General features: G+C 33.3%; 1 protein-coding gene across 5 annotated transcripts in view; it reads left to right on the forward strand.

Moving 5' to 3' along the window:
• The window catches only part of POT1 (protection of telomeres 1), a 76,440-nt gene that overhangs the window by 5,866 nt on the left and 52,211 nt on the right, over nt 1–18,363 (forward strand). For 3 of the 5 annotated variants that reach the window (XM_072964565.1, XM_072964566.1, XM_072964567.1), the window contains 3 exons: nt 10,697–10,810; nt 11,591–11,638; nt 12,408–12,522. In XM_072964565.1, coding sequence (XP_072820666.1) covers nt 10,697–10,810; nt 11,591–11,638; nt 12,408–12,522 — 277 coding nt within the window. Of the gene's footprint in view, nt 1–1,380; nt 1,473–10,696; nt 10,811–11,590; nt 11,639–12,407; nt 12,523–18,363 lie in introns of all 5 variants that reach the window. The other 2 variants (XM_072964564.1, XM_072964563.1) reach the window with 1 other exon arrangement.

Consider the following 18,363-nt stretch of genomic DNA (forward strand, 5'->3'; position numbering starts at 1 on the left):
GCATTTGGAGATCAGTGCTCAACCAAAGACCCGAAGGCACCCATCTCCAGAGCACCCTGTCTGTGCTGCTCCCTTCCCTTTCAGCGCTCTGTCCTGCAAGCTCTCGCCACCTGGCTGTCCTCAAACCTGAACTCTTCTGAGTTCAGTGAGGCAACTGGGCTTCCTTTGGAGTTCACCTCCACTTTCTGCAGTCTGGAAACCCCCCAGGAAGTGAGCTAGGGCTGTTGCTTGGTTTTCCTTCTCCAAGAGATCACTTTCTTGCACTTCCTGTTGTCTAATGTTTGAAAACAATTGTTTCCTATATTTTTTTCTTCATTTTCTAGTTGCTTTTAGGCTGGAGAGTAAAATCCACTCCCTGTTACTCTCTATCATGGCCAGAAATAGACATCTGATAGGTCATTTAAAATATTAAAGAAGTATGTTATATTTTAATTCGAAGCCACTGTATTTTTGTTTGTTTTTGAGAAACATTAATGTTTCAGTTTTTTTAATATACTTGTTTTGAGGAGTTGGATGAAAGAGGTAAGTGAAAAGAGGCAGTAGGCAGATGTGTGGTAGTTGTTTCTTTGCTGGTGATAGAAGAGCAGATTCGAGAGTTGTAAGTTACACAAAGAAGACTGCAAGTTTTGGAAGGATTTTTCATGTACTTCACAGATGCATGAAAAATCTGATGTGATGGCAGTTTCTTAGAGTAGCTGAATGTTTGAAAGCTGGTAAGAATAAAACCTCCCTCAGATGATACAATAATTGATGGCCTTAGTTCAGCATTTAATTCTAGGAGGTGACCTCTGGGGAATGAAGATAGTGGAGATTCTCTGCCAAAGCTTAGACTATCCAAATTAGCTTCCTTGTAGGATATTCATTTCTCATTTTCCAAGTAATTTTCAACATTAAAATCACAGATCATTCAGTCTTTACACACACATTGCTCTTTTACTTTTCAGTATAGGGATGTTGGAGGAAAAGAACACACTGGTCTGGATTAAAAGTTAATATACTGATAATTGTATGTTACCAGAAGTTCAGTAAAAATGAAATATTTGCAGAGCGATACACTATAAAAATCGAGTAAGTGTATCTTACTCAATTTCTTTTGATTATAAACATGTGAAAATAAATAGAAAGTGATCATCATGTGGTGTTAATGTGGTATTTATAGAAATTTATAAAAGATATTCTGTTTTATAATTTTGGTTTTAATGCCTAGTAGCATTCTGTATATTGTTGTTTGCAATACTTAAGATATTAGCGTGAATTATAAGCATTTTAATTACTCTTCATAATTACATTTTGAAGTAACTGTAGTTTTTAGAATTTAGTTGTCATCAGGTTTCTTTTTGTATCTAAAGCATTTTTCTCTGTGTGTGTGTTTCTCTGTAGAACAAGAAAATTCAAATTCAGAGGTCAACACCATCAATGTATTATTTTTTGGAAAATTAGCAAAGGACTGTGCTAAAGTTTTCTATAAAGGGGTAAAATGTTTTTATATTACTTTATTGTCTTAGAAATAGATTTAGACTTATCAGTGTTATTATATCTATCCTGTAGACCAATTTTTAGAGATTCTTTATATATTTGCAGGTGTATGAAAAATGATACTTAAAAAAGCAGCATCTTTAAAATTGCGACACTCCTAAAAGGTCAATAAAACTTATATTGACATAAAAAGGAACAATTTTTCCTATCACTTAATTTTAATTATCAGTATTCAATAGAATGTCTTAAAGATGTGTACATTTTCTCCTCATTTAAAAAATAATTCTTGTAACTAAAAAATAATGTGAACTATAACTCTATAGGTTTATGATATTTTCTATAATTATTTTAAAAATAAATGTCCGCTAAATCCTCAACAAATAAATGCCTGCCAAATCCTCAACCAAACCAAACCAGCAGCATATAAAAAGGAGTAAACACCATGACCAAAGGGGATCTATCCCAGAAATGAACTGGGTTCAACAGAAGAAAATCAATTATTGTAATACATCACATTAATAGAGCAAAGGGAAAAAAAACCACAAATGATCTCATCTTAATTGATGCAGAAAAGGCATTTGAAAAATCCTACACACTTTCATAATCAAAACAATCAGAAAACTAGGAATGCAAGGGAACATCCTCAATATAATAAAGATCACTTATGAAAAACCCACAGCTAACGTCATACTCAGTGGTGAAAAACTGAAAGTTTTCCTCCTAAGATTAGGGACAGGCAAGGATGCTTGCTTTCACCCCTGCTGTTCAACATTGTACTGGAACTTCTAGCCAGAGCATTTAAGTAAAAAAGAAATAAAAGACATCTAAATTGTAAAAGAAGGAGTGAAACTATCTCTTTTCTCAGATGACATGATCCTATATATAGAAAATCTTGAAAGAATCTGAAAGAGAGCTACTAGCGCTAATATGTGAATTTAGTAATGTTGCAGGGTGCAAGATCAACACACCAAAATCAGTTGTGTTTATATATGCCTACAGTGAACAGTCTGGAAAAGAAATCATGTGAACAGTTCCACATAGGCTAGCATCTAAAGGAAGAACGTACCTGGGAATAAATTTAACCAATGAAGTGAAAGACTATACATCAAAAGCCAAAAAATATTGCTTAAAGAAATTACATGACACCTAAATAAATGGAAAACATACGTGTTCTAGGAAGCTAAGTATTTTTAAGCTGTCAGTACTACTCAAAGTAACCTACGGAGTCAATGGCATCCCAGTCAAAATTCCAACAACTTTTTTTGCATAAATAGGTATATCCTCAAACTCATGGAGTTTTGAGGGCCCTGTATAGCAAAACAATCTAGAAAAAGAATAACAAGGTTATGCTTCGTGATTTCAAAACTTACTACAGAGATATTGTAGTGAACAGTGTGGAAATGGCATAAGGATAGACATACATATGCGCCAGTGGAATAGAATAAAAGGTCAAGAAATAAGCCCGTACGTCTATGGGTAATTGATTTTTGGCAAGGGTGCTAAGTCCACTCAGTGTAAAATGATACTGCCACTGTTGAAAACAGTATGGCAGTTCTTCAGAAAGCTCAGCATAGGTATACAGTGTGATCCAGCAATTACACTACTAGGTATGTACCCAAAAGAATTGAAAATACGGACTTAAACAGATATTTGTATGCTGGTGTTCACTGCAGCATTATTCAGAATGCCCAAAAGCTGGAAACAACCCAAGAGCATCAGTAGATGAATGGATAAACAGTGTAGTGTGTATGTACAATGAAATATTATTAGGCCATAAAAAGGAATGAAGTTCTGATACGTGCTACATCATGGATAAACCTTGAAAATATTAATGCTAAGTGAAATAAACCAAACACAAAAGGACAACCATTGTATGATTCCGCTTACATGAATATGTGTAATCGGCAAATTCACAGAGACAGACAGGTTAGAGTGTACTAGGGGCTGTGTTTGGAAATGGTGGTGATGGATGTATAGCATTGTGATTGTAATTAGTGCCAGTGAGATGTACACTTTAAAATAGTTAAAACAGCAGGTTTTACGTTACTGATATTTTGTCTCATTAAAAAAAAAAGTCTTCTGTGTGAGACTAAGGCAACACAGTTACGTAACAGAAAATGAGACTCCTTTTTGATCCAAATCCTCTAGAGTTTCACTGTCCAGTAGAGCTATGGAAACATTCTGTATCTGTGTTGTCAGTATAGTAGCCATTAGTTATATTTAGCCAGTAATCACTTAAAATGTGGCTAGTACAACTGAGGAACTGAATTTTAAACTTTATGATGTTTTAATTGATTTAAATTTAAATAGCCACATGTGGCTAATTGATACTGTATTGGGCTAACACATCTCCAGAAGAATTAACCACTGTTTGGTGTAAAATCCTGCAGATTTTTTTCTACATGTGTAGTAAAATGATTTAGAATTAATTTTCTTTAAGAACCACATGATATCTTTGATGTTAACTGTAGATCCTCTAGATATGTGCAAAACCAGATATGGCAATTAAACTAATATCGAACCATATAGCTATTAAACATACTGTTGAGTCATTGATAAGTCTCCGAATAAATTGTTTAAAGTTAGACCGTGTTTTGAAAATGGTATCGTGGGAGTATGATATATGGTTTCAATCTTTTTTGATTTATGGTTGTTACTAAGAAGTAAATGACATGGGAAAATACAATGGTTTCTGCAAAACCATGCCATCAAATGAGATTGTACTGTGTCTCTTTTTTCATTTACATTCATTTAGGTTCAGTGAACATTTATTAAGGGCTGACATTTTGCTTGACACTGTGGTAGGCTCTGGAGAAGCGAAAACGAATAGGACACAGTACTTGACGTTATGGAGCCCACTGTCTCTAGTCCAATGGAAGATCATTCAATGGCAGTGACTGTAATAGAACTGGAATAGCACTCTCAGTAAACTGACTCTGCCTGGAGGATTTAGGGCAAAACATCGAACAGTAGGCACTTGGTTTTGTAGTGGAACATTTTGTTTGTTAGGCTTCAAACTTTTTATTATGAAAAACTTCAAACATAATATGTATATCAAGTGGTGAGAATTACATAGTGAATGTCCATATACCCATCATCTAACTTGAGCAGTTATCAATACATAGGCTCTTAATTCATTTCTTTCATCCAATAATTTTACTGCTGTAAATTATAGGGAAATATGAGGAATTTTGTAATTTAAACCATAAAAATTTAAGTATTTGAGAAAAGGATCCTAAAATTATATACATATATGTATATGTATATACACAAATGAATACATACAATGGTACCATTATACTATTGAAGTATTAGCATCAGTTTTTATAAATCATGAAATATCAATTTATTCATGTATATATACACACGTCTGTGTATATATCTGTCTTGCTGTCTGTTTATATATACATAAACACAATTTCATTATTATGCCTAAAATAATTTAACAGTAATTCCTTCATATAACCAAATATCAAGCCAGTGTTTCAGTTTTCCTGATTACCTCATAAATTATTTTTCAGTTATTTTCTTCTGTTGGGAAGAGACTAAGGTGGGGAAATCAGTGTGGAGAACTTAACAGTAATTCAGAAGCTATCCTGGATGTATAAAGACCAGAACTAAAGCATTGATTGAACTAACAAAGAATTGATAAGTTGTGTGTTTGTAGGTTGCAGGAAAGTAGGTTTCAGTGTTTGAGACGGTACTTACCATGTAAGTCTGTAAGAACATTTGCTCCTTGAGTTCTGAAGTTGAATTTTAAAAATTCCTATTCTGAGCCAGGGCCTGTTTCTAGGCATAGGTGATCCAAATAGACAAAGTTCTTGTCTTAATACACTTTACTTTCTAGTGGCAAAAATCAGACAATAAACAGATAAATAAATACCTACTTTTTCGAGTGGCAAACAGTGCTGTGGAGAAAGTAAAACAGTGAAAGAGAGAGAAGGTGTGAGGAGAAAAGGGGAGGAAAGATGTTTTTCTCTGGAGGTGAAGGAGCAGAGACTTGAGAGAAATGAAAAGTGATCCTTCAGATACTTGGAGGAAGAGTGTTCTAGGACAGTGTTCTAGCAGTTACAAAGGCTCTGAAATATGAGGTCATGTTCCAGACACAGCAGTGTCTAAATCCCAGCAGGGATGACCTGGAGCAAAAACCCTTGACTCCATTCAACCTCTAAAATAAAAAAATCTTTAAAGATTAAAGAAAAATTTCTTTAATCTGAAGATTAAAAGAGTAACTAATTTAAGTTAATTATTTAAAAAAATCTTAAGATGGGAATAATAATACCTACCTTTCTGGATTGTTGTCAGGATTAGAGATGAAACATATTTGCCGCTGGCACTTACCAGGAACTCTGTACATGGCAACTATTATTGTTGTTACTTCTATTATCATCTCACTGTAACTAGAGATAGCCCCAGTCGGGGAGAGCAGGGGAGAGGAAGGACTTCTGCACCTGAGCTCAGGAATTTGGCTTCTGGTTCCTGCTTTTCCACTAGATGACTATTAGATTTTGAGTAACCATTGACTATCTGCAGATCTGAATTGAACCAAGTATAAAGTGAGGGCATTGGATTAGCTGAGAATTCTGAATAGTTCTGGCATAGTATATTTTCAGAAATTGTGATCATTTATAAATAATTCAGTGGAGAATTATTGAGAAATGGTGCTAATTTTTGCAGAACCTGTGTCTGTGGAGACTAAAGACCCATTCCAAGGAAACTATCAGAGCAGCTACTTCTTTTTTTCTTGTGTAGGAATTTGGGGACTACATTGCCAAACTCAGGTTTTGTCTCTTTTGCTAAAGTTTCTGTGAAGAGGTGATAAATCGGTTAATTTTTTCTAATTTATATTTTGAACAAATTAATTAGTGTAGTGATTTTTTTTTCTCTCTGAAAAATTATTAAATCAGCATTACATCTTAAAATCTTACTGTAGAATTTGAGGAAATACGAGAACTGCCGTGCAATTCATGTCCTAAAACTCCTAGGACAGTTCATTAGACTGTTTCTCTCAGAATGATAACTAGAGTGATTTTTGATGCAATTTAAAATTTTTGATTGAGGTATAGTTTGCGTATGGTTGGTATGACGCTGTGGAATTCTAGAGGCAGAATTCCAGAGTGAGTCACACAAAATATGGCTGGTAAGCTGGGTAGGCATCAGATCGTAAAATGGTTTGTTGACCATTTAAAGATTTTGGTTTTTATGCTAATATTATGTAATTACGTCCTTGGTGTTAACATGGTCCAAGAGATGCTAATACCTATGAAATACATTTTTTGTATTAGAAATGCATTTTCTGTCAATCACTGCACTATCATGACATCAGGTCCATAGCTTTTCCCTGTACCCTTTCACTCTGTAACAGTGTTTTAAGATATGATAACGTAATGGTATTTTCAAGGTCAGTGTAATAAAAACTACTTAATGTTTGTTAAAGCCAGAGAAGTTTTTCTTTTTGGGTTATCAGTTTCATATTTTCTTTGCCCTTTTCCTGCTTATTAAGTGTAATGACTGGAGAATTTTTAATAGTTTATCCATTAAAAATTAGCAAATGAATATACTAATTATGTGGTTTACATTTTTGTTACCTGTTGATTTACATTTTGTTACCTGTTGATTATATCACCACTGGTTGTGTTAGCATGTAAAAACCATTTGTTTAAATGCAAGTAAGTTGTTGGATTTTTTTTTTCCTTGTAATTGTTCGTTTTTAAAGAACACTTATGTTAAAAAGACCTGTACTGATTTCATTCATTTTCTCTGAGTCTGATTTGCAGTAGAAATATTCCTATTGGCTAAATTAATTGTTTAATGATGAGGATTCACTCTTTCTGAGGCACTGTGACACGAAAGGGAAGTGACCCCTTTACTGGTATGTGAGAATCCTGAGTTAGTTCAAAGATTTCAGTCATACCAAGTGTGTTTTAACTCAAGACATTCATGCAAAGATAGTGATTAAAACCTTATCATTTTTAGTAACATGGCTATGATTCTCAGGCTGGTTCCTTAATACTATTTTCGTCCGATTGAGAGATGCCTACTCTGGTATGTCAGAATGCTGCACTCTTCCCACTGACCTGTGTCATTCCCATTCTTTTTTTTTTTTTAACATTTTTTATTGATTTATAATCATTTTACAATGTTGTGTCAAATTCCAGTGTTCAGCACAATTTTTCAGTCATTCATGGACATATACACACTCATTGTCACATTTTTTTCTCTGTGAGTTATCATAACATTTTGTGTATATTTCCCTGTGCTATACAGTGTAATCTTGTTTATCTGTTCTCCAATTTTGAAATCCCAGTCTATCCCTTCCCACCCTCCACCCCCCTGGCAACCACAAGTCTGTATTCTCTGTGAGTCTAAATTTCTGTCCTGTATTTACGCTTTGTTTTTGTTTGTTTGTTTGTTTTTGTTTTTGTTTTTTAGATTCCACATATGAGTGATCTCATATGGTATTTTTCTCTCTCTTTCTGGCTTACTTCACTTAGAATGACATTCTCCAGGAGCATCCATGTTGCTGCAAATGGCATTATGTTGTCGGTTTTTATGGCTGAGTAGTATTCCATTGTATAAATATACCACATCTTCTTTATCCAGTCACCTGTTGATGGACATTTAGGCTGTTCCCATGTTTTGGCTATTGTAAATAGTGCTGCTATGAACATTGGGGTGCAGGTGTCATCCCATTCTTGTTTGAATGGCTTCAGTATGCTCTTCTCAGAAACTTAGAACAATGCATATTAAATCTCATTCTCAACTCAATCTAATGAATGTTTATACAAACTAATACAGCCTATTGTATATTTATCTTTCTTATTCTCTGTATTTGAATTAATTTTAAAGCCAGTATGATTAACAAATTCATGGGAATGAGTCTAAGAGCCATTTAGTTTTTCCTCTCTTTTATTTAGATCTGTACTTCAGTTTTTACCAGTGTTAATTAATTTATTCAACATATGTTTGTTGATCTCTGGTTATGAACAGAAGCCTCCACCAGTCACTTGTAGGGGTTTTTCAGGTAGATAAGACATTCTTAGTCCCAATAATTTTATAGAGTTTTCAGGGCAGTAAAAAGACTAAGAAAAGTTTACAAGTATACATACAACATGAAAAATATTAAAATGCTGACTAGGAAAGTTCAGCAGAAGGAAGAATTATTTTTCCTTCTTCCTTCTTTGGGGTACAATCTAATGGAGACCTCACAGGGAAGAAGCATATACAGCCCACATTTTAAAAGATAGATAGGATCAGATAGGTGCAGAAGAGAAAAATGCTATTTATAATTAGTGGGGGCTCAGAATACGCAAAAAATATAGGTGGAAAAGTGCTGGGCATACAAGAATCTGATTTGTATAATATTGAATGGAAGTATATGGAGATAAAACAGGCAAGGTCACATGAGATCACTGAGGGCCTTCAGTGCAATTTATATGTGTATATTCAAATGTAAATTCATGTTTATAAATAAATGTTATTTTTCTTTTCTTAAAATGTGTTTTTGGTTGTTATTTCCGTGTTTTCGAATGTATGCTAGAGGAAGAGTTGTAACTTTTTAACTGAGTTGTGTTGCTAATGTTAAAATAGAATAGTTTTTTTTTTATTTTGATGTAAGTACTGATATCCTGCTTCTAATGATTTATTCTTTCTCCATCATGAAAGAAATACTATTCTTTAAAAGTTCTGATTATACAGAAAAATAGAAAAATGTGCATCCCTACCACTGACACTTGCATTTAGTGTATTTATTTCTGTATAATACTTATGTTTAAGACATTTTTAAGTGAAATAGAAAATAACATGAGATAGGTTATTTTCTGTGCTTTGAAGAGACTTTGGAACTGACAAACCAATGACTTCTCTACTTCTGTTTATCTTCCTATGTTAGTTTGACTAAACTTTAAATCTTTGACTAAGATCATAAATTTTAGTTTAAATCAGAATATACTGGTCTAAAGTAAATTGACAAGAATTGCATATTTTTCAGTTTTTAAAAGTAATTATTCCAGAAAAAATTTACTGTTTGTTTTATTCCCCTTTAAAACTGCCTAAAACATGGTAGAAACAAAATCTTCAGTGAGAAGGAAAATTTTATCCATTTAACTTCGAAGAATTGTGGTTATTTAGCATTAACAGCACATATACTATTGTGTTTGCAGTCTCACTTGCAGAAAATAAATGCAGAAATTAGCGGAGTTAAAGTGTCTGGATAGGGCCAGAGATTTTAGAAAGGCATTTTATGATCCTTCCTTTGATTCATAGACAGTTTATGGAGAGCCTACTTTGTGCCAGGCCCTGTAAATGCAAAGCAGAATAAGACATGACCCTTGTCTTCAGGATTCTCACAGCCTAGTTAATGGACCTAAATAGAGAATCCTAGGGATTGACACCACACCCTTGTGTGTGCAAAGCAAAAATCACTAATGGAGAAGACTTCCATTTGGTAGAGATTAAGATTATTGAAGGAAGCTGCCTAAAGCCCAGGAATCTCAGTGTATCTTAAGGTTTTGGTGTTATAATTAGAGGATATTTTATATAACACGTATATAATGCAGCAAGACAAAACTCACTGAGTGTGGTTGTTCCAGTATTTGAAAAAGAAGGAAAGGGAGATTTAAATAATGAGAGAGGCAGGAATAAATGGAGATTGGCTTCTTATTTCTGTTACAAATCTAAGTAGAAAGAAAATACCTTTGTTCTTTTTCGTATGCAAATGAAAATTTCCCATTTATGTCTCATACCCTGGATCTTTATGCACATGTATTAGCTTTGTAATGAGGAATTTTTGCACTAGTGATATGTCTTTCTCAATGTAGTCTTTCTGAGATTTAGTTTCGCTTAATTTCCATCCTGTTGAATCATCACTGCCTTTTCATTGTGTTTATCCATGCAGACTTACTCACATAAATTGAGATAAACATTGATTTTTGAAGTCCCACTAAAGAAATAAAAATTTCTAAGTGGTTTAGTCAGTGCGCTCCTGGTTCGCAACGTGGGGCAGCGTACTTAACTATGGTTACATTGCTGAGACCCTTTTACATGAGGCGGTAGTTTCAATCTTATATTCAAAAAGCATTAAATAAGTTTAGGCTAACCAGTTTTTCATTTTATAGAAATGATATTTTCCTATTTTTAAATAGTAATAAAAATAAGGATCTATATGGCATTCAGACTTACAGGTATTTTGATGATTTTAAAATTATTTTTTCCTATGTAGGACACCATTGCAGTGGCTGGATTTGTTGTTTTGACAGCATCTGCATCTACAAGCAGAGATAGTAAACATTGCTTATTTTTGAAAGCATCTGAAGACTTCAGATCAACTGTTTATGTAAGTATGTAACTTTTAGTCTCTAACTATATTGTGGTTTTAATGAGCTAAAGTGATGGAATCAAAGTAGTAGTTCTGTAAATCAGCAGATAAACTCTTTAGTCTGACTGAATTATTTTAATTGAATATTTTAAGTTTAAAAAAATAGAAATCCTTTCCTTGCCTTTGTATTTAAAATGAATCCAAGTAGAAGAGAAAGATCCTCTAAAGACAGTTGTTTGTTAAATTTTTAAACTTTACGGACACTCTTGATCTTACTCTTTGCAGTTATACCATCAGCCTCTTTTGATGGTCAGCTTGATTTTACCTTAAATTGATCAAAGTCCCCTCTTTAGATAAAACTGATTTCCTCCTATTTCATTCTTATGAAGGTGTCCATCCTGTTCCTCTCTTCACCACCCTCTCCCTCAGTACATCTTTAGAGACTACCTGTTTGGTCAAGGCTGTCAGGTAGAGAAGTAGAGTTGCCCACAGACCAGCATCTGCCTGGTTTTTGGTTTTTTTCTTTGTTTGGGGTGTTTTTTTTTTTTTTTTCAGTCTATACAGGGTATTATATTGGCCAGAAGTGATCCTATGATATTAAAATTAATGATTTAAACTGAAGCTTAGCCTAGACAACTTTGTATGTGTTACTCTTAATTTAATTTGTAAGCCATAACTTTATACTATTCTGGTGAATTTGATTATTATACAGTTAAGTGTATAGTTTTATACAATTAAAGCTCTATCATCACATTGGACATTATTTATATACAAATAAACCCTCTCTTTTTTTTTCAGGTTTATGTTAAATGCGTCAGAGATTTTTCTACTGAATCAATGTCTTTGGTAAGAAGATAGTCATTTTAATTTAGAAATGTACACTCCCCCACACACATACACACATATATATGCATGTATATATTTGATCCACTTTGTAAGATTTCTGAGCAAGCCCTGCCTCTATTGTGTTTGACCTGAGGGATCAGCTGCCTTGGAAAAAAATCAGTGAATTCATTCTAATGTGGTTTTTAAATTTTTAACTCTTAGTATGATAGGTAACTTTATTTCTAATTGGGAGTGAAATGGGTGGGTGATGGGACCAGATGTCTGAACCCTTTTCAGAATTGTTTGACTAATATGCAGACATATCCTTGTAAATCACTTCCCCTCTGTTTTCCAAACATATGTACAGTTATTTCAGAATTTTTTTCTTTTATTACCATTTTTAATGTCTTTATATCATTTATAATCAAAACCTAAGTTTATTTAGGTCTTAGTAAAAATCTTCATAGCAAAATAGAAAAAAAAATATATATATGCCACAAGTTTTGAAGTGATATTAGTTAAGGTTAAAAACCAGGGTGAAAATCTCTTAAACTGTATTTTTAGAGTTGTTTACAAATTACACCATTTATAATCAAAGTTACTTATAAGAAAAGCTAGTTGGTTTATATAGTAACCTTTGTAAGCTGTGCATTTCCTTTTTTTCAGACAAGCTCTTTTTAGACACTTAAAAGGAAAAGCTGCAGGTGGACTTTCTAACTTACATGTTTGATCATAACATGATTCTAAAGTCTAAATACTTAATAGTGATATATTCACTGTCTTTCTCTAGATTCAAGCAACACATTATGTATATACACCCCTGAATCAACTCAAGAGTGGCATGATTGTCAATGTCTATGGTGTTGTGAAGTTCTTTAAGCCTCCATATCTAAGCAAAGGAACTGGTAAGTATTAAAATTGGTCAGGATTTTAATGGACTGAAACTGCTGTATTGGTTTCAGGAACACAGCTCCTTCAGTACCCTGTCTTAGAAGCTCAATTCTGGTTTATAATTGCCAAACAATATTGATACAAATTTTTTTGCCGTTTTTATTTACAAAATAAATATGAACATGGTTTTTAGATTCTAAAGAAAAAATAAAGAAAAGAATGCTAAATAGCAACATGACAGCATGTGAAAGTATAAAATAAGCTAGAAAAGGTAAATTTATAGACAAGTACGGAATACTGTAATAGCACAATGACATTATGTAGGTCATTGTAATTCTGGTATAGAAATTAAAAGACAAAAGTATAAAGCTATCTATAAACATACGTTAGTGGGTACATAATATAGAAAGATATAAATTGTGGCGTCAGTAACAAAGTATGTGTAGGGGGCAGCAAAAATGTAGAGCTTTGGTATGTGATAGATGTTTATTTTTTATCAGCTTAAGAAAGTTACAACTGTAAGGTGTTTTATGTAAACTTTGTGGTAATCAAAAAGAAAGTACCTACGGGTGATACACAAAAGAAAATGAGAAAGGAGTCAGAATATGTCATGACAGAAAAAAAAAATCAGTGAAACACAATGGAGGACTGTAAGGAAACATGGGACAAAAGAGCTACAAGACAGACAGGAAACAATTAAGAAAATGTCAATAATAAGTTCTTCCCTATTGGTAATTACTTTAAATGTAAAATGCTTAAACACCCCGGTCAAAAGACATAGTACTTGGGTTTTTTTAAAGATAATTAAGAAGGTATAACCTATATAATAATGTAAGCTTTTAAACAGACTAATGTGTAAAAGAGTGAATCAGAAAACATGAATTTCAGTTTTCTGAGCGTTAATATAGTTAACAGACAACACACTTTGACCTTGGTTTAATTCAGTCCATCTAGATTTAACATGTATTACTCTTCTAATTTGAAACAACATCGTTTGTAAAAGGCATCATTGTTTTATCTGTCATTAAGAAAAGAAAAGCGATGCTTCACTGTTAATTGTAAGGTGTGAAAAATCTGAAACAGTGGTGTTGTTGATGAAATAGTCTTTACTACATGCCAGCTGCTGTGGCTCATGCTGGGAACACAAAAATATTCTCCTTGAGTTAATATTTTTTCAAGATTTTATTTATTGAACTATACATATGCAATTTCATTGTGGCATAAGCTCAAAGTGTACTCTTTGATGGGATGGTTAGAGGAAAAATCTTATTTTTATGTGGTCAGAAGACTTTGTTAATGTGCAAAGTCAAGACTTAGTTTATGTGAAAATGACCATGTGAAGACTGTTAAATCTAGAGATGAGAATAGTTTGAAACAGGTGGCACCTAAGTCAGAAGATGACAAAGGGATGTTTTATTGAAAAGCCCTGATTTCTGTTATTTTAGCAGGAATGGAAAAATTAAACAGTAAGTTTGAAGCAGAGAAATTTTTGTTTACATATGAATTTCTCAAATATTTTCATTCAACTTTACTTTGTTCCAAAGTCTACATTCCATACCACAGCATACCATTCAGCATACATTTGCATATTTTCACCTTAATAGTTTCTTCTCAAGGTCATATTTTTTCCCCCTAAATCTTTCATTGCCCATTCTGAGAATTGGCTATGAAGGTCTAATCACTGTGATCCTCTTCAAGTTCAAGTGTTATCTGTCCTTTCATTGGCTTGCCACATTCAGGAATAAGCTACATTATTGATAATAATGTCCATCTAACTTGGTGGAATATATAATTTTAAAGCTTTTTTGCACTTGATATGTTGCAAATTCTTATTGTTGAAAGTTTTCAGTAAATTAATCAGCAAATACACAATTTTCAAAAATAACGTGGAATGATAATATTATAACATAAAATGATAGCTGTGTTTAAAACATTGATGACTCAATATTAGTTTTAAGTTGACATTAGACAGTGTAATCATTTTCTTCTGACAGTGTTATTAAATCATATATATGATGAAAGCATGGGGGAACTATAATAGTTATTATATATTCATATGCATCTATCAGATATGTTTAGTTAGATCCAGTTTCTTAATAAAAAATTCATGAGTTGTAATAAGCCAACTTTTATTACAAAGATAATATGTTTCTCTATTTCTTCTGAGATACTAAATTAAAATGAATGTCATCAATTTCATCTGAGCATATTCATTGAAACTCTAAAATATGTCTTAAGATAGAGCAAGATCTCTTTACTGCTAGCAAGATGGTAACATTTTAAAGCTATCTGTCTTATAATTTTAGTTACATTTAACGTTTTTATTTCTGTTGATAGAGCTCATCGTTTAGCATGCTGCAGGAGAGTCAGGCAAATAGCACTGATTTTTGTGTTCAGGAAAAGATCAATTTCATTAGTATTACCTCTAAGAAGCACTGGAATAAATGTACAGGAGCAATCCACAGCTGTGCCTTTACATAAAGCAACATTATTTCAGAAATACAGACCACAACCTAAATGTTACATCTTGATGTACATAATAGTCATGTGGAGGAAAATTACCTTTATGCAACTCAAATTTAGGTAGATGGAAAAGAAATTTCTTCTGCTATATATCATTAGCTAGAATTTTTCATTAAAATTCATTTTATAAATGTTAAATTCAGTGCAATAGAGGCAGTTTGGTGCAATTTAGTATCTTTACTTCTTGACTAAAATTTCTCTTGAAGACTGCTTCTCATCCTCAGTAACAGTGATTACACATGACCTGAGCATACTGCTGTCTTATTTCTGTAGCAAATGCTTTATTTCCCAAGCTTTATAGTTAATTTTGGAGGAATTGTAGCTTTTATTCTTGGAGAAGTCTGTTAGTCCTGTTATTAAAAGGACTAAAGATACTCACATTCTTGTTTATTTGTGATGAGATTCATCATGAAAACAGCCATTCTCAAAGGTTAGGGAGAGAACGTATATTAAAAGATCATTGTATATCAAAATTGATTTTGTTAATGACTCATCAGGGTACATAATATAGCATCTTTCATATAGGAAGGAAAGCTTATTGCCACTTTCTTCAGATTTTGAGATTTTATTGCTATTATCTTTGAAAGCTTCACATTTACTTTTGCTTTGGAGAGCTGGCTAGATACAGCTAGGTTTTCTGCCTTGCATAGTTAACATTGGGCAGATTTTTTTAGATCACACTTATAAAGGTTTAGATCACACATAGTTTTAACTTTGCCTCAGATTTTAAGAAATAGCTTAGTGTATTTTTAGACTTCTACTCTGTTCTTGCTAAATAAGGTAGATGGAGGCAGGCCATAAAACATTTCCATCCAGACTTGTTAATAGCATAGGGTCATGCTTACTTGTTTAATATCATAATGCCTGCTCACTCTAAGCAAGTGGGACGAGTGCGGGGAACCTGGCTTGTGCCTAGTCTCCTAATATTTGAGTCCAGAGGAAGGGAGAGAGAATAGTCAAAGTATCTGCATCTTCAGTTTTTACTACTCACCTCTCCTTTTTTTGTTGTTGTTGTTCTTTCCCCAGATTTTGAGGCCCTAGAAGTCCCAGCCTTTTGTGCCACATAATATGGCACATGACTGGTTCCTTCCCCAACTTTCCTCCGGAATGCATTACCATGCTAGATTATTTTCGTACTTCACCTCCCTTCAGAATTTCTCCATTTTAGAAAAAGCAGCTTGGTTAAACTGAGCAGTTTTTTGTATGTTACAGTGTTTCTAGAAGCAGGCTTTTTCTCTTGCTCTTCAGTTTCTTAGAAAAAGGACACCTGTTTTAGCTATTTACTGAGCATTATAATCAAATTACTAACATTTTGTCTGAAACATTAGACTTCTAAGAGCTCCTGTCTGTTTTACTTTTAGTTCTTAGGATAGAGTGCTATGAGATAGAGCCATAAGATTCCTGTCTTTCTTTGTTCTGTAAAACATCCCACCTAACTCTGGATTACTGATTTTGGCTGTGTGAAAATACTGTTTTCACTTATGAGACTGACTTGCCATTTATGTATTGATGTTGTACAGCTAAACTGTTTGAATATTTTTGTTTGAGTGAGTCATATTGGTTGCCTATTAATGATTATGTAGTTACTGTCTTTTAATTTCTTAAAGCATAGTAATAAACTCGCACATATTCCACATTTAAATGGTTGAAAAAATTTTATTAATTACTGAGTAATTAATGACTCACTGGTGCTCCATAAGATCCAGGAGTCTTTGATTCATCAGAGAGAGAGATTAAAGCATCTAGTACAACATAAAATTGTATCTAATATTTAATAATAATTTTTATTTTTCAAAATTGATAATGTGTCTTTAGAAGTTTTAACCCTTTTGCAGTCCTACACCTTTATGAAAAAATGACTACAGCTAGAGAGCCTGCCTTAGAAAAATGCACATGCATGCATAAGGACTTAGACATACAGTATCAAAGGTTTGGTCCCCACTGCCTTTGAGTCTCAGATTGCAAACTCCTGATCCGTGGCATGTTAATATTCAGTTATTTGAATATTTAGTTAATATCAAAACCACAACATACATTTTGGCTTAATGTATGGCATTTGAAGCAAAATAAATAAATATGTAGTTCTGCTTTTCAGTTCACTCATTTGTTCATTTATTTAACAAACATTTATTGAGTACTTTCTATAAGCCAGGTGTTAGACATGGGGACATTCAAAGATTCATGTCATTGTGTCTACCCTCAAGAAATTTACATTTATAGTTAAGACAGATAATCCTTACAATACAATGATTATAATTATTCGTGATTTCGCTTTGGTTTTAGTCTTCCCCCCAATTTACAAGACTCTATTTGTCCGTTTTATTATTGACTGTGTAAGATAGAATCTTCATTGTATAACATACCATGCTTTTCAAATCTGTATTTTAAAGTTGAATGATGGACTTACCTTTTATGTAAGATGTAGGTTGTGGTTTGGGCAGGCATGGAGTTTTCCATTTCCCAAGAGCTAAAAATTTGCATTGTCTAGTTGAGTGAGGTGAGACTCTTCTCCAGTGCTTAGCTATCTGACTTGCAGGAATTGAGGACATCCAGGGCACAGCTAATCATCACTTACCCGTTTAAGGATTTGGAAAGGTGAACTAAGCCTCTTTCAACACTATTTTCCAGTTATTCTGTCCAAGCCATTAGGAAGTAGGTTTCCACTTGGAGAATGAAGGTGGAGAAAAATCTTTATTCCCCCGTCACTGAACCTTTGTATTGTTTGCTTTCTTATATCAGGAATTACTTCTTTAACGAACCCTGAGGCTTCCATCTGGCTTACTGTCCATATCCCAGGATTTTCATAACCTTTTCCTCTAATGAATTATTAGCTTGTTTATTTAGGATGTTACCCTTAATGTTTTATGAGTTTATAATTTGAATTATTTTAATGAATCATAAATTCAGTAGTTTTCTCATTCTTTTCTTGAAACTTGTGGTACATTCTTTTATTCATTCAATCAAAGAATGTCTTTGCTAGCCTTGTGTAGCTTCGTTTTTGTTGTCTGTAGACTCATAAATTATTGTGCATAGGTAAAATGACTCTCAGAGAGTTTACAAGTGAGGGAGACCTAAATGTAATCAGCTAGCTAATAGAAGGCACAGTTTTATGCCGTGGCTAAAGGAATAAGCAGAGTGGCAATGGAGAGATTAATGCTAACAGGGGAAAGGTTCTAAGAGACATAGCATTAAAGCTGAACTTTAAAGGATAAATTGGATTTTGATAGATGAGGAAGAAGAGACTAATATGCCAGACTTTGAAAAAAGCAACAAAAGTTGTCAGATTTATAATGAAAATGTGAACTTCTCAAAAGCTAATGGCTGAAGAAGTT

Source organism: Vicugna pacos, chromosome 7 (assembly GCF_048564905.1).
Source record: "Vicugna pacos chromosome 7, VicPac4, whole genome shotgun sequence".
In the NCBI taxonomy this organism is placed as follows: Eukaryota; Metazoa; Chordata; class Mammalia; order Artiodactyla; family Camelidae; genus Vicugna; species Vicugna pacos.